At 34.4% G+C, this 21,223-nt stretch overlaps 1 protein-coding gene across 4 annotated transcripts in view; it reads left to right on the top strand.

Annotated features, from left to right (window-relative positions):
• Positions 1-21,223, top strand: part of RPS6KA6 (ribosomal protein S6 kinase A6) — a 219,391-nt gene that overhangs the window by 163,761 nt on the left and 34,407 nt on the right. For 3 of the 4 annotated variants that reach the window (XM_053891451.1, XM_019429490.2, XM_053891452.1), the window contains 3 exons: positions 106-264; positions 10,453-10,614; positions 19,860-19,936. In XM_053891451.1, coding sequence (XP_053747426.1) covers positions 106-264; positions 10,453-10,614; positions 19,860-19,936 — 398 coding nt within the window. The remainder of the gene's footprint in view (positions 1-105; positions 265-10,452; positions 10,615-19,859; positions 19,937-21,223) is intronic. The other variant, XM_053891454.1, reaches the window with a different exon arrangement.

Genomic DNA, 21,223 nt, shown 5'->3' on the forward strand with positions numbered 1-21,223 from the left:
ATGTCCTTTTTGACCACTAGAGCTACACTAGAAAAGGAAAGTAAATATAATTTTAACATTTAAGAATTATAATTAAAAATAACATTAAATTTTTTTTTTTTTTAGGTTTATGATGATGGTAGATATGTTTACCTTGTTACGGATTTGATGAAAGGAGGAGAACTACTTGACCGTATTCTCAAAAAAAAGTGTTTCTCAGAACGGGAAGCTAGTGATGTACTGTTTGTAATAATTAAGACAGTTGACTATCTTCATTGTCAAGGAGTAAGTTGTAGTTATATTCTCCCCTTCTATTATAGGACTTATATCTTAATAAAAATATATCTAGGAGATGCCACCCAAAATGAATTAATTTTCCTGTAACATGTATTTCTATAGAGGATATCCTAAGAAAACCCATAATGTAGTAAAATTTATAGATTTAGGAAATTGGGTAATACTTTATTAATTCTCTTTACTCTGCTTGTTGCCCTGATTTAAAAACATATTAGTTTTAAAAGTGGTTTGAATTATATAAATGTATGTAACCTTGACTTTGAAATTATTAAAAAGTCAAACAAAATAATTAGCCAAGGACGTGTTGTGAACATTATTCAAATTATAATGTATCTAACATACAAAGTTCTAGAAGTAAAAGGACGGTATATCTTTTTGGGGGAGGTATAGATGACACACAATGTTACATTAGTTGCAGTTGTACAACATAGTGATTTAACAACTCTATACATTATGCTGTGCTCACCACAAGTGCAGCTACTGTCTGTCACCATACAATGCTATTTCATTACCAGTGACTATATTCCCTATGCCATACATTTTATTTCTGTGGCTTACTTATTCCATAACTGGAAGCATGCATCTCCCATTCCTCTTCACCCATTTTGCCCATACCACCACCTAATACTATCTAGAAACCACCATCTTGTCTCTGTATTTATAGGTCTGATTCTGCTTTTTATTTGTTATTCATTTTTTTTTATATTTCACTTAAGAGTAAAATTATATGGTATTTGTCTTTCCCAGTCTGACTCATTTTACTTAGATAATACCCTCCAGGTCCATCCATGTTGTTGAAAATGGCAAGCTCTAATCTTTTATGGCTGTGTAATAATATCCCATCACACACACATACACGCACACACATATCCTATCTTCTTTATCCATTCACATATGGATGGACATTTGGGTTGCTTCCATATCTTGGGTATTGTAAATAATGCTGCAATAAACACAGGGGTGCATATATCTTTTTCAATTAGTATTTTTGTTTTCTTTGTGTAAATACTACTAGTATTATTAGATCATATGGTATTTCTATTTTTCTTTTTTTTGTTTTTTTTGAGGGATCTCCATACTGTTTTCCACACTGGTTGTACCAATTTACTTAACATTCCCATCAACAGTGCACGAGACTTCCTATTTTCCACATCCTTGCTACCACTTGTTATTACTTATCTTTTTGATTCTAGCCATTTGATAATTGTAAGGTGGTAACTCATTGTGGTATCGATTTGCATTTCCTGATGATGAAATGCATCTTTTCATGTGTCTGTTGGCCATCTGTATGTCTTCTTTACAAAAATTTCCAGAGGACTATATATCTTGACCCTTGCCAACCCCTCCTCCAAATACAATAGCAAATTTGGATTCTAAACATTTGAAGTATTAGCATATTAAAACTTGTAGTTGAGGAGCAGGCCTGTTATTTTGCTTCCTATGTCTTCATAAAGAAAGCAAAGGAATTGAATTATGAAAAAAAGTCAACTTTTATTATATACAACTATACAAGGAAACAAAGTCACAAATCATTTAAAAGTTTCGTTTGAATCCATCATAGTTGTGCAACTATACTTGCTTAAGATGAAAACACTTAAAAATGGACTATTAAGAATTGGCACAATGAAAATTCTACATAGGGCCTTATTATAATTAAGAAAAATAAGACTACTCAGTGTGTGGTTTAAGAGAGTATATTTTCAATATTTTAAAATAAAATGCATAGTGCTAAAGGAATAATTCTATTATAATTTAATTCCTTGATTTTTGTTACCAACGCTCTCTAAAAAAAGTGTGATCAGAATTTTTGAGAAGAGTAAAAAGATAACTTTTTTCATTACTATTTTAATTTATATACTTATTTTTTTAATTTAAATTCAATAAGTTAACATACAGTGTAGTATTGGTTTCATGAATAGAACCCAGTGATTCATTATTTACAAATAACACCCAGTGCTCATCTCAACAAGTGCCCTCCTTAATGCCCATCACCCATTTAGCCCATTCCCCCACCCAACACCCCTCCAGCAACCCTCAGTTTGTTCTCTGTATTTAAGAATCTCTTATGGTTTGCCCCCCCTCTGTGCTTTTATCTTATTTTTCCTTCCCTTCCCCTATGTCAATCTGTTGTGTTTATTAAATTCCACATGTGAGTGAAATCATATGATATTTGTCTTTCTCTGCTTAACTTATTTCACTAGCATAATACACTCTAGTTCCATCCACATTGTTGCAAATGACAGGATTTCATTCTTTTTGATTGCTAGATAGTATTCCATTGTATATATACACCACATCTTCTTAATCCATTTATCAGTGGATGGACATTTAGGCTCTTTCCATAATTTGGCTATTGTTGATAGCATTGATATAAACGTTGGGGTACATATGCCCCTTTGAATCAGCATTTTTGTATACTTTGGATAAATTCCTGGTTGTGCAATTACTGGGTCATAGGGCAGTTCTATTTTTAATTTTTTGAGAAAACTCCACACTGTTTTCCAGAGTAGTTGCACCAGTTTGCATTCCCACCAACAGTGCAAAAGGGTTCCTTTTACTCCATATCCTCGCCAAAATCTCTTGTTTCCTAAGTTGTTAATTTTAGCCATTCTAACAGGTGTGAAGTGGTGTGTCATCGTGGTTTTGATTTCTACTTCTTGAATGATGAGTGATATTCAGAATCTTCTCAGGCATCTGGATGTCTTTGAAAAAGAGTCTATTCATGTCTTCTGCCCATTTATTTATTGTATTATTTGTTTCTTGGGTGTTGAGTTTGACAAGATCCTCATAGATTTTGGATACTAACCCTTTATCTGATATGTCATTTGCATATATCTTCTCCCATTTCATCAGTTGTCTTTTAGTTTTGTTGATTATTTCCTTCACTGTGCAGAATATTTTTATTTTGATGATGTCCTAATATTTCATTTTTACTTTTGTTTCCCGTGCCTCTGGAGACATGTCTAGTAAGAAGTTGCTCCAGCCAAGGTCAAAGAGGTTGTTGCCTGTTTTCTTGTCTAGGATTTTGATGGTTTCCAGTCACACATTTTGAATTTATTTTTGCGCATGGTGTAAGAAAGTAGTCCAGTTTCATTCTTCTACATGTTGCTGTCCAGTTTTCCCAGCACCATTTGCTGAAGATACCATCTTTTTTACATTGGATACTCTTTCCTTCTTTGTCTAAGATCAGTTGTCCATATATTTTTGGGTCCATTTCTGGGTTTTCTATTCTGTTCCATCGATCTTTGTGTCTGTTTTTGTGCTAGTACCGTACTGTCTTGATGATTAGAGCTCTGTAATACAGCTTGACGTCCGGAATTGTGATGCCTCCAGCTTTGCTTTCCTTTGTCAGCATTACTTTGGCTATTCAGGGTCTTTTCTGGATCCATAAAATTTTAGGATTGTTTCTTGTAACTCTGTGAAGAATGCTGCTGTTATTTCGGTAATGATTGTATTGAATGTGTAGATTGCTTTGGTAGTATAGACATTTTAACAATATGTTTTTCTTCCAATCCATGGACATGGAATGTTCTCCATTTCTGTGTTTCTCCTTCAGTTTCTTTCATAAGCTTTCCAAAGTTTTCAACAAACAGATTTTTTACCTCTTTGGTTAAGTTTATTCGTAGTTATCTTATGGTTTTTGTTGCAATTATAAATGGGATTGATTTCTTGATTTTTCTTTCTGCTGCTTCAGTACTTGTGTATAGAAATGTAACAAACTTCTGTATGTTCATTTTATATCCTGTGACTTTGCTGAATTCACATATCAGTTCTAGCAGATTTTTCGTTCGGTCTTTTAGATTTGCCATGTAGAGTATCATGTCATCTGTGAAGAGTGAAAGTTTGACTTCTTCTTTGCCAATTTGTATGCCTTTTATTGCTTTTTGTTGTCTGATTGCTGATGCTAGGGTTCCCAGTACTATGTTGGACAACAATGGTGACAGTGAACATCCCATTGTCGTTTTCCTGACAGTTTTTCCCCATTTGGGATGATATTAGCTATGGGCCTTGCATATATGACTTTTATGATGTTGAGGTATATTCCCTTCTATCCCTACTTTCTTCAGGGTTTTTATCAAGAAAGGATGCTACATTTTGTCAAATGCTTTTTATTCATCTATTGAAAGGATCATATGGTTTTTATCCTTTCTTTTATTAATGTGTTTTATCAAATTGATTAAGTTACAAATATTAAATGAGCCCTAAAGCCCAGAAATAAATTCCACTTAATCATGGTGAATAATCCTTTTAATGTACTATTGAATTTGATTTCCTAATATCTTGTTGAGAATTTTTACATCCACGTTTATCAGGGATATTGGCCTGTAATTCTCCTTTTTAGAGGAGTCTTTGACTGGTTTTGGAATCAAGGTAATGCTGGCTTCATAGAATGAGTTTGGAAGCTTTCCTTCCATTTCTATTTTTTGGAAAAGTTTGAGAATATGTATTAACTCTGCTTTACATGTCTGGTAGAATTCCCCTGGGAAACCATCTGGCCCAGGACTCTTATTTTGTTGGGACATTTTTGATAACTGATTAAATTTCTTTGCTGCTTATTGGCCTATTCAAATTTTCTGTTTCTTCCTGATTGAGTTTTGGTAGTGTGTGACTGTCTAGGAATTTGTGCATTTTGTCCAGATTGTCCAGTTTTTGGCATATAATGTTTCATAGTATTCTCTTATAATTGTTTGTATTTCTTGGTGTTGGTTGTGATCTGTCCTGTTCCATATGTGATTTGGCCTATTTGGATCCTCTCTTTTTTTTTTTTTTTTTTTTCTTTTTGAGAAGTCTAGCTAAGGGTTTATCAGTTTTGTTTATTCTTTCAAAAAACCAGCTTTTAGTTTCATTGATCTGTTCTACCATGTTTTTTGTTTGTTTGTTTATATATCATGTATTTCTGCATTAATCTTTATTACTTCCCTTATTCTGCTGCCTTTTTTGCTTTACTTACTGCTCCTTTTCTAGGTACTTTAGGTGTAAGTTTAGGATGTGTATTTGGAACCTTTCTTGATTTTTCAGATAGGCCTGAATTGCAATGTACTTTCCTCTTAGAACTGCCTTTGCTGCATCCCACATGGTTTGGACTGTCATGTTTTTATTTTCATTTGCTTTCATGTACTTTTTACTTCATCTTTAATTTCTTGTCTCACCCATTCATTCTTTAGTAGGATGTTCTTTAACCTCCACATATTTGAGAGCTTTCCAAATTTTTTCTTGTGGTTCACTTGAATTTTCATAATGTTGTGATCTGAAAAAAATGTATGGTATGATCTCTATCTTTTGTACCTGTTGAGGGCTGATTTGTGACACATTATGTGATCTATTCTCGAGAACATTTCATGTGCACCAAAAAGAATGTGTACTCTGCTGCTTTAGGATGAAATGTTGTGAATATATTTAAGTTCATCCGATACACTATGTCATTCAAATCCATTGTTTCCTCTTTGCTTTTCTGCTTAGATGATCTCTCCTTTCCTATAAGTGGGGTATTAAAGTCTTCTACTATTATGGTGTTACTATCAATGAATTTCTCTATGTTTATTACTAATAGATTTACATATTCATGTTCTTCCAACTTGGGGGCATAAATATTTACAATTATTTGATATTTTTGATGGATAAGCCACTTAAATATTATATAATGCCCATCTTAACTTCTAGCTACAGTCTTTGCTTTAAAATCTAGTTGTATGGTAACCTGGGTGGCTCAGTCAGTAAGCGTCCGACTTCGGCTCAGGTCATGATCTTGCGGTTCATGAGTTTGAGCACTGCCTTGGGCTCTGTGCTGACATCTTAGAGCCTGGAACATGCTTCGGATTCTGTGTTTCTCTCTCTCTATGCTCCTCCCCCACTCACACTCTGTCTCCTCTCAAAAATAAGTAAGCATTAAAAAATTGTAAATAAATAAACAAACAAATAAATAAATAAATAAACAAATAAATAAAATCTAGTTTGTATGAAACAAGTGTGGTTACTTCAGCTTTCCTTTGACATACATTAGCATGATAGATGGTTCTCCATCCCCTCACTTTCACTCTGCAGGTGTCCTCAGGTATAAACTGAGTTCCTTCACAGCAGTATATAGATGTATCTTGTTTTTTTTTATCTGTTCTGATACCCTATACCTTTTGATTGGAGCATTTAGTCCATTTACATTCAGAGTGATTATTGAAATATATGAATTTAGTGTTATTGTGTTATCTTTAGATTTCATGTTTCTGGTGATGTTGTCTGACCCTTTGTAGTCTTTGCTGCTTTGGTCTTTTTTTTTTTTTTTTTCTCAAAGAGTCCTCCTTAAAATTTCTTGAAGGGTTGCTTTAGTAGTCATGAACTCTCATATTTTTTCTTTGTCTGGGAAAGTCTTTATCTCTCCTTCTATTCTGAATGACAGCCTTGTTGGATCAATGATTCTTGGCTCCATATTTTTTTATTCAGCATATTGAATATTTCCTGCCACTCCCTTCTGGCCTGCCAAGTTTTGGTGGGCAAGTCTGCTGCTAACCTTATGTGTCTACCTTTGTAGGTTAAGGACCATTTGTTCCTAGCTGCTTTCAGAATTTTCTCTTTATCCTTGTATTTTGCAAGTTTAACTATGATATGTTGTGATGTTGACCTGTTTTTGTTGATCTTGAAGGGAGTTCTCTGTAACTCTTGGACTTGAATGCCTGTTTCCTTCCCCAGATTGGGAAGTTCTCAGCTATAATTTGTTCATATAAAACTTTTGCCCCTGTTTCATGCTCTTCTTCTTCTGAGACTCCTATGTTATGGGTATTGTTTCATTTCATGGAATCACTTATATCCATAATTCTCCCCTCATGATCTAGTAATTTCTTTTCCCTATTCTTTTCAGCTTCATTATTTTCCATAATTTTATATTCTATTTCACCTATTGTCTCCCCTGCTTCTTTCATCCTCACTGTCACTGTATCTAGTTTCTTTTGTATCTCACCTGTAGCATTTTAAAATTCATCCTGACTAGTTCTTAAGTCTGTGATCCACAGCAAGTGTCTCTCTTGTGTGTATTATGCTTTTTTCAAGCTCAACTAGCAGTCTTATGATTGTTGTTCTAAATTCTTCTTCATATATATTGTTTATATGTGTTTTGAGCAAGTCCTGACTGTGATTTCTTCTTGACCTTTCTTTTGGGGAGAATTCCTCCATCCTCTCATTTTGGCTAAGTTTCTGTTTTTGTGTGTTTTAAAAGCTTGTTATGTTTCCTGCACCTGTCAGTACTACTAAATGAAAAATCCTGGCATTTCAGCAAGTGTTTCTGGTTTACAATGTTGGCACTCTGCTGTTTCGTTTTGGCTGTTTTTTCCCATTAGTCAGTCCTCTGCAGAGATCCTCCTGCCTTGCAGTAGTGGAGTGCTGGGCCTTTACCCAGGTGTGCTTTGATTTGTTTGTTGAAGGAACTGTGGGGGGAAAAAGAGGTGTCAGTAGCTTGATCCCATAAAAAAAAGAAAAAGAAAGGGACACACACACACACACACACACACACACAACAAACAGAGAATCAAAAAAACTATAAAGCTGATTCCAAGGAAAAAGAAAAAAGTAGAAGGAAAGAGAAAAGTAGGAAAAAGAAAAGAATAAAAAAGTCTGATCCAAGGAAAAATAGAAGATGAAATGACAAAAAAAAAAAATCAGGTATTATGAGCCTGATTACAAAAGAAAAAAAGAAAGAGGAAAAAAGAAACAAAAAGAGTTCTCTCTTGGTGCCTGAAAGGTGTTAGCTATGCTGGTCTGGAAAAGAGGCCAGCTGCGCTGGCTAGGAATCAGTCTTGCCCCAGTAAATAAGCAGTTACTAGGCACAGAGGTGAAGGGTTTGGTGAAATTGGGGCCCACCTCCACTAGGGGTAACTGTGTTGCTCTCTGAAATCTCACCATGTTGGTTTTGGTGGGGAAAGTGGCACCACACCAATCTCTTGTCTCCAGAGCGGGGATCTTAAAAGCCTCACTATACAGGAAGCCTTCACAGAATAGCGATGGCAGTAAGTTTTTCCTGTGCCACAACTATCCCGTGCCTCTCCTTGGTTCATGGCTGGGATTCAAAACCCAAACTCTTAAAGACCTGGCAAGGTGTGGATCTGCTTCCGTCCTCTGGAGTAGAGCCTCTCCACCTTGCTGATAAAAGGCTTTTGGCTGGCACCTGCAGGGTCTTTTGTCCTTGGGGAGGCAACAAACTTTCTTCCAAAAGTACTCCAGGAAGGGGACTGTTCTTTCCCAGTGCACACCATAAATATCTACATGGTATGCACTCCAGGGCCAGATCCTTCCTCCCCAGGACCATGAGCCATGAGTCCACTCTGGAGAAAGTCGCACACTTCCAAAACCTCAGAGTTTGAGCTCCAAAAGCTGTTTGCAAAACCGAACTGGGACACTCATTACTTCTTGCTTCCCAATCCATGGTCCAGAGAGATTTTCCTCTTGTGTTAATGCGATGCCACACTTTCTCAACCCTTCTCTCTGTCTCGCCCCTTTGTCTCTCCAGAAAGGGTTTCCTCCCCTCTACGACTCTGATTTTTTCTGTCCCCCAAATCACCTCCATGCACCTTGCATTTGCCAAGCTGTCTCCCTCCAACTATGGAGATACTTCTGCCACTCTGCAGATCTATTTCTTGGATACTCCAAGTAATCTGACCTCATTACACCTGTGTTTGAGGGACAATGAAAGGCCAGGGTCCCCCTACTTCTCCACCATCCTGATCACTCCTCCCTTTTATTTTGGAAACCTTCAGGTTCTTACATCAATTAAATAACTTGACAGGCGTATATTGAACATTTCTTCATGCCAGGCATTGTAAAAGGTATTGCAGATTCAAGCATGAGTAAGACTTGGTCCTTATCTTTAAGTAACTTTTAGTGTAGTGAAATGCTGATCAAATATAGGACTAAAATAAATGAAGTGTATAGTATTAGTAAGAAAATCATCACATAAGGAAGTTTAGAAAATTTTCCATTTCTAGCATTTCATTTTGTTTTCATTGTTTCTGTTTTTCTTCTTGAGAGTTTCATTCATTGAAAGCATGTTTTTAACTTCATTGATGTAATTATAATAGCCTTTTTGTGTTTTAATTTTTTAATGTTTTGTGAATTTTGAATAATTCATTTTATTGAGATATAATTGACATATAACATTATGTAACTTTAAGGTGTACAACATATTGATTTGATACATTTATGTATTGCAATTTGATTAATACCATGGCATTAGTTAGCAGCTTCATCATGTCACATATAACAACAGCCACTTTAAAATCATCTGTTAGGTCCAATATGGTTCATCTTGGACTTGGAATTGATTGATACTCTCTTTTCCTGAAACTGTGTTCCATTTACTTGGTTCTTTGTTAATTAGATAATTTTGGATTATATACTGTATATTTGAATATTATGAAGATTTTTTTGTAATGATATTTTTCTTCAATGATTATTATTATTTTTTTGGTGGATAATTTTAATGGCAGTGTTTGCACTGAAAACTCTTTGCTTTTTGGGCATCAACTCTGGACTCTGTTATCTTTTGTCTTTGTATGAATTACGTTGAGCCTCTTCTATACATTTTTGACTCAGGAGTCAGTTTTGGCTCTTTTTTGTACAGAATTCCTCCCAAGCATTCACTGTTTTTTAGCATCTCTTTTATGTTCCTCCATGCCAGAAAGACTGGGCTTTTCCACATGTGTTTTCACCATCACTGGGTGACATAAGAACTACACTTAATCCTAGGCTAAAAGCCACAGATATGGGGGCCTTACTTATAGCTCCCTATTTTCCCTCCTTAACAAAGTGTACGCATTCCATCAGAGTCTGTCTGCTTCTGTCCATTCTCCAGTACCTTCATGTAGTTGATTTTTTAATTTTGTTCAAGTTTTAGAGTTGTTTATTGTGGGGAGGAGAGCGTTGAGTAGGGTCTTAGTCCCTTATTTCCAGAAATGGAACTGAGAATTGAGTTTTAATATTTTGAGATTGGAAATGTTTAATGAACTTTGTGGCTTGAATGGAAACTGGGACATACTTCAGGCTGTCAAGGCTACCAACACTGGAGAGTGTCATTTTCAAATTTTTATAATTTAGAAAGTTATTTTTCCTGGAAATATGTTAACTCAAAATGTGTTATTTCATAGATATATAGATATAGTTTGCTATAGAAATATATTTTTTTCTTTTATGTTCAAGGTTGTTCATCGTGATCTTAAACCTAGTAATATTTTATATATGGATGAATCGGCCAATGCAGACTCCATTAGGATCTGTGATTTTGGGTTTGCAAAACAGCTTCGTGGAGAAAATGGAATTCTTTTAACTCCATGCTACACTGCAAACTTTGTAGCACCTGAGGTATTCTTTAAAACTTTAGTATTAACCTTTTGTTTTTTTCTTTTAGTTGAATATATATAATGTCATGTATGTGTTATAGTTGATAGGTAAAAACTGAGTTATCTTATCTTTTCCCAACTATAAAGCTGTTTAAATCCAAAAATTCTGATAACCCTTAATATAAATATTCAAACTAGTAACTCACATCTGAAACTAGCCTGAATGTATAATAATCAGACTATTGTATTCTCCTGTGTTATGTGCTAACATCAGAATCATACCCCTGTAGAGCTGGGAGGAGAATAGAGATAACCCCATTTTCAACATTAAATATTCCAAATGAAGTAATTGAGGCTCAAAGTACTTAAATAAATTTTTCAAGACCCAGCATTCACATAGTAATAAAACCAGGATAAATTTGCAGATATTTTAGTTTGTGCTGAAGAAGAGGTAATTTATATTTAACATTATATATAACTTATAAGGGCAGTACCACCCATGATTGTCTTTAAGATATAATTCCTGGAGCAAACAGCTTCACAGGGATTTTTATAAGCAGTGGGATTTTTCTTGGCACATAATACTCACTTGTAGATCTTAGAGGGAAGAGTCGAGAAAGGTGAGTCTGGGGAGGTAAAGGGGTATAGGCTTCATTTTTATCAACTTCCAACAGTCACTTCTGATACTGGGGATAGGAGCTTTGACAGTAGCAACCTCAACAGGACTGTAATTATGATTGATAAAAAATAAATCAGGGATGGAATTGGCCATATACATATTATTGTTTATAAGTTAGGAACTGTTCTTATATGCTATGAATAATGATAACCCATATGAATTATCATATATACAACATAAATCAGAATACACAAAAATCTTCATGTTAAAAAATTGAATGTTTATGGGGCACCTGGGTGGCTCAGTCAGTTAAGCGTCCGACTTCAGCTCAGGTCAGATCTCGAGGTCCGTGAGTTCGAGCCCCGCGTCGGGCTCTGGGCTGATGGCTCACAGCCTGGAGCCTGCTTCCGATTCTGTGTCTCCCTCTGTCTCTGCCCCTCCCCCGTTCATGCTCTGTCTCTCTCTGTCTCAAAAATAAATAAAACGTTAAAAAAAATTTAAAAAAAATTGAATGTTTCAAGTCAGATGTTTGAAAAATTTAATGTTTCAAGTCAGAGAAGAAGAGTAAAATAATTTGAGGATGAATTCTTATCCATGTGCATGTTTTCTGTTTTTTTATATCAAATACTATAACTTTCAGGATAATATTTCACATCACATATAGCAAGACATTTGTATTTGAATATCAACAAATCTGTATTTTAATGTAGCTATTAGAAAAATATTTTTTCTTTTCTTTTATTGATGTGATTTTTCACATTGGTTGATTTGCAAATATTGAACCAGCCCTGCAGCCCAAGAATGAATCCCACTTGATCATGGTGAATAAAACATTTTATATGCTGTTGAATTCAATTTGCTAGTTATCTTGCTAAGAATTCTGGCATCCATATTCATCAAGGATATTGGCCTCTGGTTGTCTTTTTTGATGGGTCTCTATCTGGTTTGGGAATCAAAGTAATGCTAGGTTCATAGAATGAATCCAGAAGTTTTCCTTCCCTTTCCATTTTCTGGAACAGCTTGAGAAGGATAGGTATTAACTCTGCTTTAAATGTCTGGTAGAATTACCCAGGGAGGCCATTTGGTCCAGGACTGTAATTTGTTCAGACATTTTTGACATCTCATTCAATCTCTTCACTAGTTATGGGTCTCTTCAAATTTTCCATTTCTTCCCATTTGAGTTTTGGTAGTGGGTGGGTGTTAAGGAATTTGTCCATGCATTCCAGGTTTTCCAGTTTGTTGGCATATAATTTTCATAGTATTCCCTGATAATTGCTTGCGTTTCTGAGGGATTGGTTATAATAAATCCATTTTCCTTCGTGATTTTATCTACTTGGGTCATTTCTCTTTTCTTTTTGAGAAGCATGGCTAGAAGTTTATCAATTTTTTTTTCCAAAAACCAACTCTTGGTTTCACTGATATGTTCTACTGCTTTTTTGGATTGTTTATTTCTGCTCTGATCTTCATTATTTCTCTTCTCTTGTTGGATTGGGGTGACTTTGCTGTTCTTCTTCTAGTCCTGTCAATAGATGCAGAAAAACATTTGACAAAATACAACATCATTTCTTGATGAAAACTCTCAAGAAAGTCTGGATAGAAGGAACATACTTAAACATCATAAAAGCCATTTATGAAAAGCCCACAGCGACTATCCCCCTCAATGGGGAAAAACTGAGAACTTTCCCCCTGAGATCAGGAACACAATAGGGATGTTGACTCTCAACGCTGTTGTCTAACATATTATTGAAAGTCCTAGCATCAGCAATCAGACAACAAAAGGAAATCAAAGGCATCAAAATTGGCAAAGATAAAGTTAAGCTTTCACTTTTTGCAGATGACATGATATAATACATGGAAAACCCGAAAGACTCAACCAAAAGTCTGATAGAACTGATACATGAATTCAGCAAAGGTGCAGGGTACAAAATTAATGTACAGAAATCGGTTGCATTTTTATACACCAATAATGAAGCAACAGAAAGACAAATAAAGAAACTGATCCCATTCACAATTGCACCCAGAATCATAAAATACCTAGGAATAAACCTAACCAAAGATGTAAAATATATGTATGCTGAAAACTATGGAAAGCTTATGAAAACAATTGGAGAAGATACAAAGAAATGGAAAAGCATTCCATGCTCATGGATTGGAGGACTAAATACTGTTAAAATGCCAATACTACACAAAACTATCTACACATTCAATGCAATCCCAATCAAAATTGTACCAGCAATCTTTGCAAAGCTAGAACAAGCAATCCTAAAATTTGTATGGAACTACAACAGACCCTGAATAGACAAAGTGATATTGAAGAAGAAGACCAAAGCAGGAGGCATCACAATCCAAGACTTTAGCCTCTACTACAAAGCTATAATCATCAAGACAGTATGGTACTGTCAAAAAAGCAAACACATAGACCAATGGAATAGAATAGAAAACCCAGAACTTGACCCAGAAGTGTATGGCCAACTGATCTTTGACAAAGCAGGAAAGAGTATCCAACGGAAAAAAGCCTCTTTAACAAATTGTGCAGGGAGAACTGGACAGCAACATGCCGAAGAATGAAACTAGACCACATTCTTACACCATACACAAAAGTAAACTCAAAATGGATGAAAAACCTGAATGTGAGACAGGAAACCATTAAAACCCTAGAGGAGAAAGCAGGCAACAACCTCATTGACCTCAGCCGCAGCAATTTATTGCTAGACACATCTCCAAAAACAAGGAAATTAAAGCAAAAATGAACTATTGGGACCTCATGAAGATAAAAAGCTTCTGCACTGCATGGGAAACAATCAACAAAACTAAAAGGCAACCAACAGAATGGGAAAAGATATTTGCAAATGAAATATCAGACAAAGAGCTAGTATCTAAAATCTATAAATAACTCTCCAAACTCCACACCTGAAAAACAAACAATCCATTAAAGAAATGCGGAGAAGGCATGAATAGACACTTTTCCAAGGAAGGCATCCAGATGGCACATGAAAAGATGCTCAACGTCACTCCTCATCAGGGAAATACAAATCAAAACCACACTGAGATATCACCTCACTCCAGTCAGAGTGGCTAAAATGAACAAATCAGGAGAGTATAGGTGTTGGAGAGAATGTGGAGAAATGGAAACCCTCTTGCACTGCTGGTGGGAATGCAAACTGGTGCAGCCTCTCTGGAAAACAGTGTAGAGGTTCCTCAAAAAACTAAGAAGAGATCTACCCTATGACCCAGCAATAGCACTGCTAGGAATCTACCCCAAAGTTACAGGAGTGGTGATTCATAGGGGCACTTGTACCCTAATGTTTATAGCAGCACTTTCAACAATAGCCAAACTATGGAAAGAGCCTAAATGTCCATCAACTGATGAATGGATAAAGAAGATATGGTTTATGTATGCAATGGAATACTACTTGACAATGAGAAAGAATGAAATCTTGACATTTGTAGCAAAGTGGATGGATCTGGAGGGTATTATGCTAAGTGAAATAAGCCAGGCAGAGAAAGACAGATACCATATGTTTTCACTCATATGGGGATCTTGAGAAATGTAACAGAAGACCATGGGGGAGGGGAAGAGGAAAAAAAAAAGTTTTGGAGAGGGAGGGAGGCAAACCATAAGAGACTCTTAAGGACTGAGAACAAACTAAGGGTAGATGGGAGGTGGGGGAGAGGGCAAAGTCGGTGATGGGCAGGGAGGAGGGTACTTGTTGGGATGAGCACTGGGTGTTGTATGGAAACCAATTTTACAATAAATTATGTTTCAAAAAGTATATATATTTTTTATTGAATTAAAATTTGCATACAGTGTTATATTGGTTTCAGGTATGAAATAGTATATTTAATAATAAAAATATAGAAAGTAAAAAATAACTTATTAATAATGAAAAATTCCCATATTAAAAATTTGTTTTCTTCCTTTAAGATGTTGATGTTGAAGAGGAAACATAACAACTGATTTATAAAGTTTTTATGATAAGAGGTTTGCCATATAAAAATTATGTACATATCCAGGAAATGTAATTTAATCTCTATTTCAATTAAGTACATAGAATAATGAATGTACAAATTTTTATCACATTACAATATATAGAAACTGTATTTCCAAAAATAAATATTGGAACAAATACATGATGCACAAAGGGGTTATTGCACTGCCCCTAGGTTTAAGAAATATAGCTTAGACATTGAAAAAATAGCCTTTCTAGAATATTTAAGGCTTTTGTAAGGATAAGAAGGTAGAATATTTGAGATTTGGGCTTTTCTGTTAAATATAGGATATATATTCATCATAAATATTCTATCATTTATGCAGTAGACAACAGAAGGGTATGGAATAACCATTTTAATGGCTGAATTTTTAATATTGACTTAATATTGTGGATCTGGTATGATGGAAACTTCTCACTGGAAAAAGGTTAGGGCTACGTGTGTCCCAAATGAACATTTTATTTATTTTTTTTTAATTTTTTTTTTTTAATTTTTTTTGAACGTTTATTTATTTTTGAGACAGAGAGAGACAGAGCATGAACGGGGGAGGGGCAGAGAGAGAGGGAGACACAGAATCGGAAGCAGGCTCCGGGCTCTGAGCCATCAGCCCAGAGCCCGACGCGGGGCTCGAACTCACGGACCGTGAGATCGTGACCTGAGCTGAAGTCGGACGCTTAACCGACTGAGCCACCCAGGCGCCCCCCAAATGAACATTTTAATGTCAGACATTGAAAGGAAAAATACAGAGTATGTTTATGTTTAGATTAATGATTAGGTAAATATTTTCAGGTTAGTCGGAAGGTAAACATTTTTAAATGAGTTCAGATCCACAAAGTAGAATACAGCTCATTGATGCTTTTTATCTTCACAGACTGCCATTGTATTATGACATTCTCATCATTGTAATAGTGAAGGTTTTCAAGTGGTCGTCTGAAAACCGTTTCTCCATAACTAGTGCTTGAACTATCTTTGGGTAGTATTTGTATTTTCAAAATACCTTTTTTTTTTTTTGAGAGAGAGAGAGAGAGAGAGCATGTGCACTCACACACACGCGAGCACATTAGTGGGGGAGGGGCAAAGAGAGAGGAAGAGAGGGAATCTTAGGCTCCACACCCAGTGTTCAACACAGAGCCTGTTGGGCTTGATCCAACGACTCTGGGACCACGACCTAAGCTGAATTCAAGAGTCGGATGCTCAACCAACTGAGCCACCCAGGCTCCCCTCAAAATACTTTGAAAAGTTTTATTATCAAATGCTGAAGCCTCTGCTAAGCAATAAATTAATATTTATAAAATTTTATGAATGAAATACAGAGGTTTTGTGTAGGATTAGTTTCTAAATTTCAGACCTTTTCAAAGATTAGCAATAAAGTATATGAAATACATTCTCTTTTAAACTAGAATCAGAAAGATTCAAGTATCCGTGCAGATATTTGAATAAATAATAGCATTTATGGGGGTATAAATTCACTATTTCATCACAGTAAATAGAATGTTTGTTTGCTAAAAGATATGCTAATGAGTACAATTTTGGCTTAACAGTAAAGAAAAATATGCATTCACTTTTTGATATGTATCAACCTGACCAACCTCTTAAGGTTTACTTAGAGATGCTTTTCTACTATAACTATGTTGCAAAAAAATAATATATCCCCAAAAACATTTTATTTTTTATAAAAGCAAACAACTTATAATTTCCTACTAATATTTAGTGTCTACTGAGGTCTAAAAATGATCCTGAGTTAAAGGAACATATAGTAAATTGGAGGGAAGTTGTGTGATGTGAGTGGTTTAGCTATATCTCATTATTTATTAGCCTTTGTGGTCCCTACTTGTGTTATGTAGGTAAGCCAATTACACAGGTATTTTGATAAACTCTTTACCTTCTCAAGTTTGCACATATGCTTGTTCTTGTAAGTACATTTCGACTAAGAAAAAATTATATATTGAAGTTTAAGTTAGATACTCATTAGTCATGTATGACAATTGTCAAAGCCAAACATTAATATTTTTAACCTTTAATAAATGAAATGTTCATGCTCCTGGTTATGCACTCCCCAGTGTTAAGGCATTAATAGTATTTTTATTCTGTTTTTATGCCTAAAAGCATTAGCAGTGGGTTTATTTTTTTTTATATTTTTAAGTTTTTATTTAAATTCTGGTTAGTTAACATACAGTGCAATATTATTTTCAGGTGTGCAATTTAGTGATTCAACCCTTACATACAACACCCATTGCTTTTCACAAGTGCACTGCTTAATCCCCATAATCTATTTTATCCAGCACCCCACCCACCCTTCTACTAATCATCAGTTTGTTCTCTATACTTAAGAGTCTGTTGCTTGGTTTGCCTCTCTGTGTCTTTTTTTTTCACCTTTGATCCTTTGTTTTGTTTCTTAAATTCCACATATGAGTGAAATCACATGGTATTTGTCTTTCTCTGAAGGACTTATTTTGGCTAACATAATACTCTCTACCTTGCAAGTGGCAAGATTTCATTCTTTTTGATGGCTTAGCAATATACCATTGTGTATATATACCACAACTTTTTTGTCTATTCATCAGTTGATGGGCACGTGGGCTGTTTCCATAATTTGGCTATTGGAGATATTGCAGCTATAAACATTGGGGTGCATGTATCCCTTTGAATTAGTATTTTTTATCCTTTGAGCAAATACCTAATAGTGCAGTGGTGGATCATAAGGTAGTTCTATTTTTACCTTTTTGAGAAACCTCCGTACTGTTTTCCACAGTTGCTGTACCAGTTTGCATTCCCACCAACAGTGTCAGAGGGTTCCCTTTTCTCTGCATCCTCACCAAAACCTGCTGTTTCCTGTGTTGTTAATTTTAGCCAATATGACCAGTATCAGGTAATGTCTCATTGTAGTTTGATTTGTATTTCCCTGATGGTGAGTGATGTTGAGCATCTTTTCATGTGTCTGTTAGTGATCTGGATGTCTTCTCTGGAAAAATGTCTATTCATGTCTTCTGCCCATATCTTAACTGGATTATTATTTGTAACTGTTTTTGGGTGTTGAGTTTTATGTTTTTTATAGTGGTTTTACACTAACACTTTATCAGATATGTCATTCCCAAATATCTTCTCCCATCAGAAGGTTGCCTTTCAGTTTTGTTGACTATTTTCCTTTGCTATACAGAATATTTTTATTTTGATGTGGTCCCAATAGTTTATTTCTGCTTTTGTTTACCTTGCCTCAGGAGACACATCTAGAAAGAAGTTGCTAAGGCCAATGTCAAAGAGGTTACTGCCTCAGTTCTCGTCTAGGATTTTAATGGTTTCCTGTCTCTCATTAGTTCTTTAATCCATTTTTTTTTTTGGTCTTTAATCCATTCTGCATTTATTTTTGTGTATAGTGTAAGAAAGTGGTCCAGTTTCATTCCTTTGCATGTTACTTTCCAGTTTTCCCAACACCATTTGTTGAAGACACCTTTTTCTCATTGGATATTCTTTCCTCCTTTGACGAAGATAAATTGACCATAGAGTTATGGGTTCATTTCTGGGTTTTTCTATTTTGTCCTAATGATCTGTGTGTCTTTTTTTTTTTCTTTTTTTTTTTTTTTTTTGCCAGTACCATACTGTCTTCATGACTACAGCTTTGTAATATGACTTGAAGTCCAGAATTGTGATGCCTCCAGCTTTGCTTTTCCTTTTCAAGGTTTCTTTAGCTATTTGAGGTATTTGTGGTTCCATACAAATTTTAGGATTCTTTGTTCTAGCTCTGTGAAAAGTGCTGGTGGTATTGTGATAGGGATTGCACTGAATGTGTAGATTGCTTTGGTTGGTATAGACTTTTAAAAATATTTGTCTTACAATCCATGTCATCTATTTTTCAACAAAACTCTACTAACTTCATATAGAAACCTCACATGAATATAATAAATATATTGTTTGATATTAACACTAGCCCCAAGAACAAAAATCATCTACCTAAATTATTGCATGAAAAATGAATTAAGCCATTCAGAATTTTATCAAATGTGTTTTTGTGATCCATAAATATTCCACTCTTTCTAATACATAGGCCTTGAATGTAAGATATAAATTCATTTTGCTTTCGTAAAGGTATATATCATCTTACCATCTTTTGCATGGTAAGGAGGCAATTATCATAGACACTAAAAGCACAAGCTCTAGAGTAAGAATACCTACTCCACTACTTACTAGTTTTTTTTTTTTATATTAGGCAAATTATGTGACATTTGCCTTAGTTTCTTCATATTCAAAATTGAAATAATAATATGTACCTCGTAGAGTCAGTATCAGGATGAAAAGACAGTACTGTATATAGTACATATTAGGCTCTTTGTATGCATTAATCTTAAATTTTGATGTCTATGTCTGGTTTTTCTAAGCGTAGGAGTGAAAGCTTATTGGAGTCAGGGATGATATATTCAAAGTTGTTTCTTTTATGACCCATGTTACTTAATCACCTTATTTTTAGCCATTTATTCAACGCTTGCTGATTGCAAAGGCTCTGCCTTTAACATTAAATGAATCTGGTTTTGAAAAGATTTACATGATGTAAGTTTTTAAATTGTGAACATTTGTGAGATTATTGGAAGTACAACAATGGTCTTTCAGATGAGAAAACTGAGTTTATACTGAGTGATACCAGATAATATATATTTCTTCCTCAGGTTCTTATGCAACAGGGCTATGATGCTGCTTGTGATATTTGGAGCCTGGGTGTCCTTTTTTACACGATGCTGGCTGGGTAAGAAACATATATTCAAAATAATACACATCATAATTTGAATTTCATCTGTATATTTTCATCTGGAAAGAAATGGGCAGATGAAAATAGCCCTAAATAAAATAGTACCAACATTTTAAAATAATATATATTGTTTATTTATAAAAGATAAAAAATAAAGTGTTTAGTGTGGTACTCTTCAGATATATAATTAAAAGAATTTCAACTAGAACTAAAACATTTAAAATTAAAACATGTATTTTGATATTATTATTATTATTATTTTGATATTATACATTCAGTGCATTAATTTTTTAATGTTTACTTGAACATGATAATTTCTTTTTCAGTGGGTACTTGCCCACTGAGTTTCTTCATATTGAGTTAATTTTTTGAAAGTACTTGAATTCTGGCTCTTCCGATGATAGAGATTAAGATCATACTTTATAAAAAATATGAATAGTAACAGAATACTCAACTACAGAAACACATAGCTGCCTTCCCTTAAACAGATAAATACTAAACAAATTTAATAATTGAATATATTAATGTTGGTAATTTACAAATAATATAATTGCTGTTGTACTTTTAATAATTAGTAGCACTTGTATTTAGGAATAAGAATTTATGACTGTAGAAAAAAGGCTAGGTTTAGCAGTATATTGCATAGAATGGAATTTGAAGAATTATAATGTAATTATTATATATTGTACTTAGGTGTGACTTTTTAAAGAAAGAATTTAGTAAAATTTAAATATGCTTGACATAACAGGAGCTTTATAAATATAAGTTATGAATATGATGACTTTGCATTATTTATTAGATTGATGGTAATTGTTTATCAGCATATTCCACATACTTTTAGATATATTACATACTTATGCAAAACATTTAGTTATAGACCACAGCAAGTACTAAAGATAAGAGTAATGAAAAGTTTGCATATGAACTGCAATTAGAGCTACTAGTTTCAAACCATGGGGGATACCATTTCTAGATTGCTGCTTTCAAATATTTACTTTATGACTAACAGAAAATGATTTTGTGTGTGAGTGTATGTATATATATTTACTGTTATCTCTACCTAATTGTTACAAGAGAGAGTTAAGACATAAGCATATTAAGATATCTTCCTCATACTTCTTAACCATAAGTCTTTTTATTCCCAAATTTGAATACCATTTTCAGTTTCACCTGTTATAATGATACAAACTGATCACTTTGTTATTCTATATTAATTTTAAGCTACTTTAACATTAAACAATGTATTTGTCTTCCTGTCCATGAATATTGACCAACATAATAATT

This window comes from Panthera pardus, unplaced genomic scaffold, assembly GCF_024362965.1.
Source record: "Panthera pardus isolate Hobbes unplaced genomic scaffold, ASM2436296v1 HiC_scaffold_27, whole genome shotgun sequence".
Lineage (NCBI taxonomy): Eukaryota > Metazoa > Chordata > Mammalia > Carnivora > Felidae > Panthera > Panthera pardus.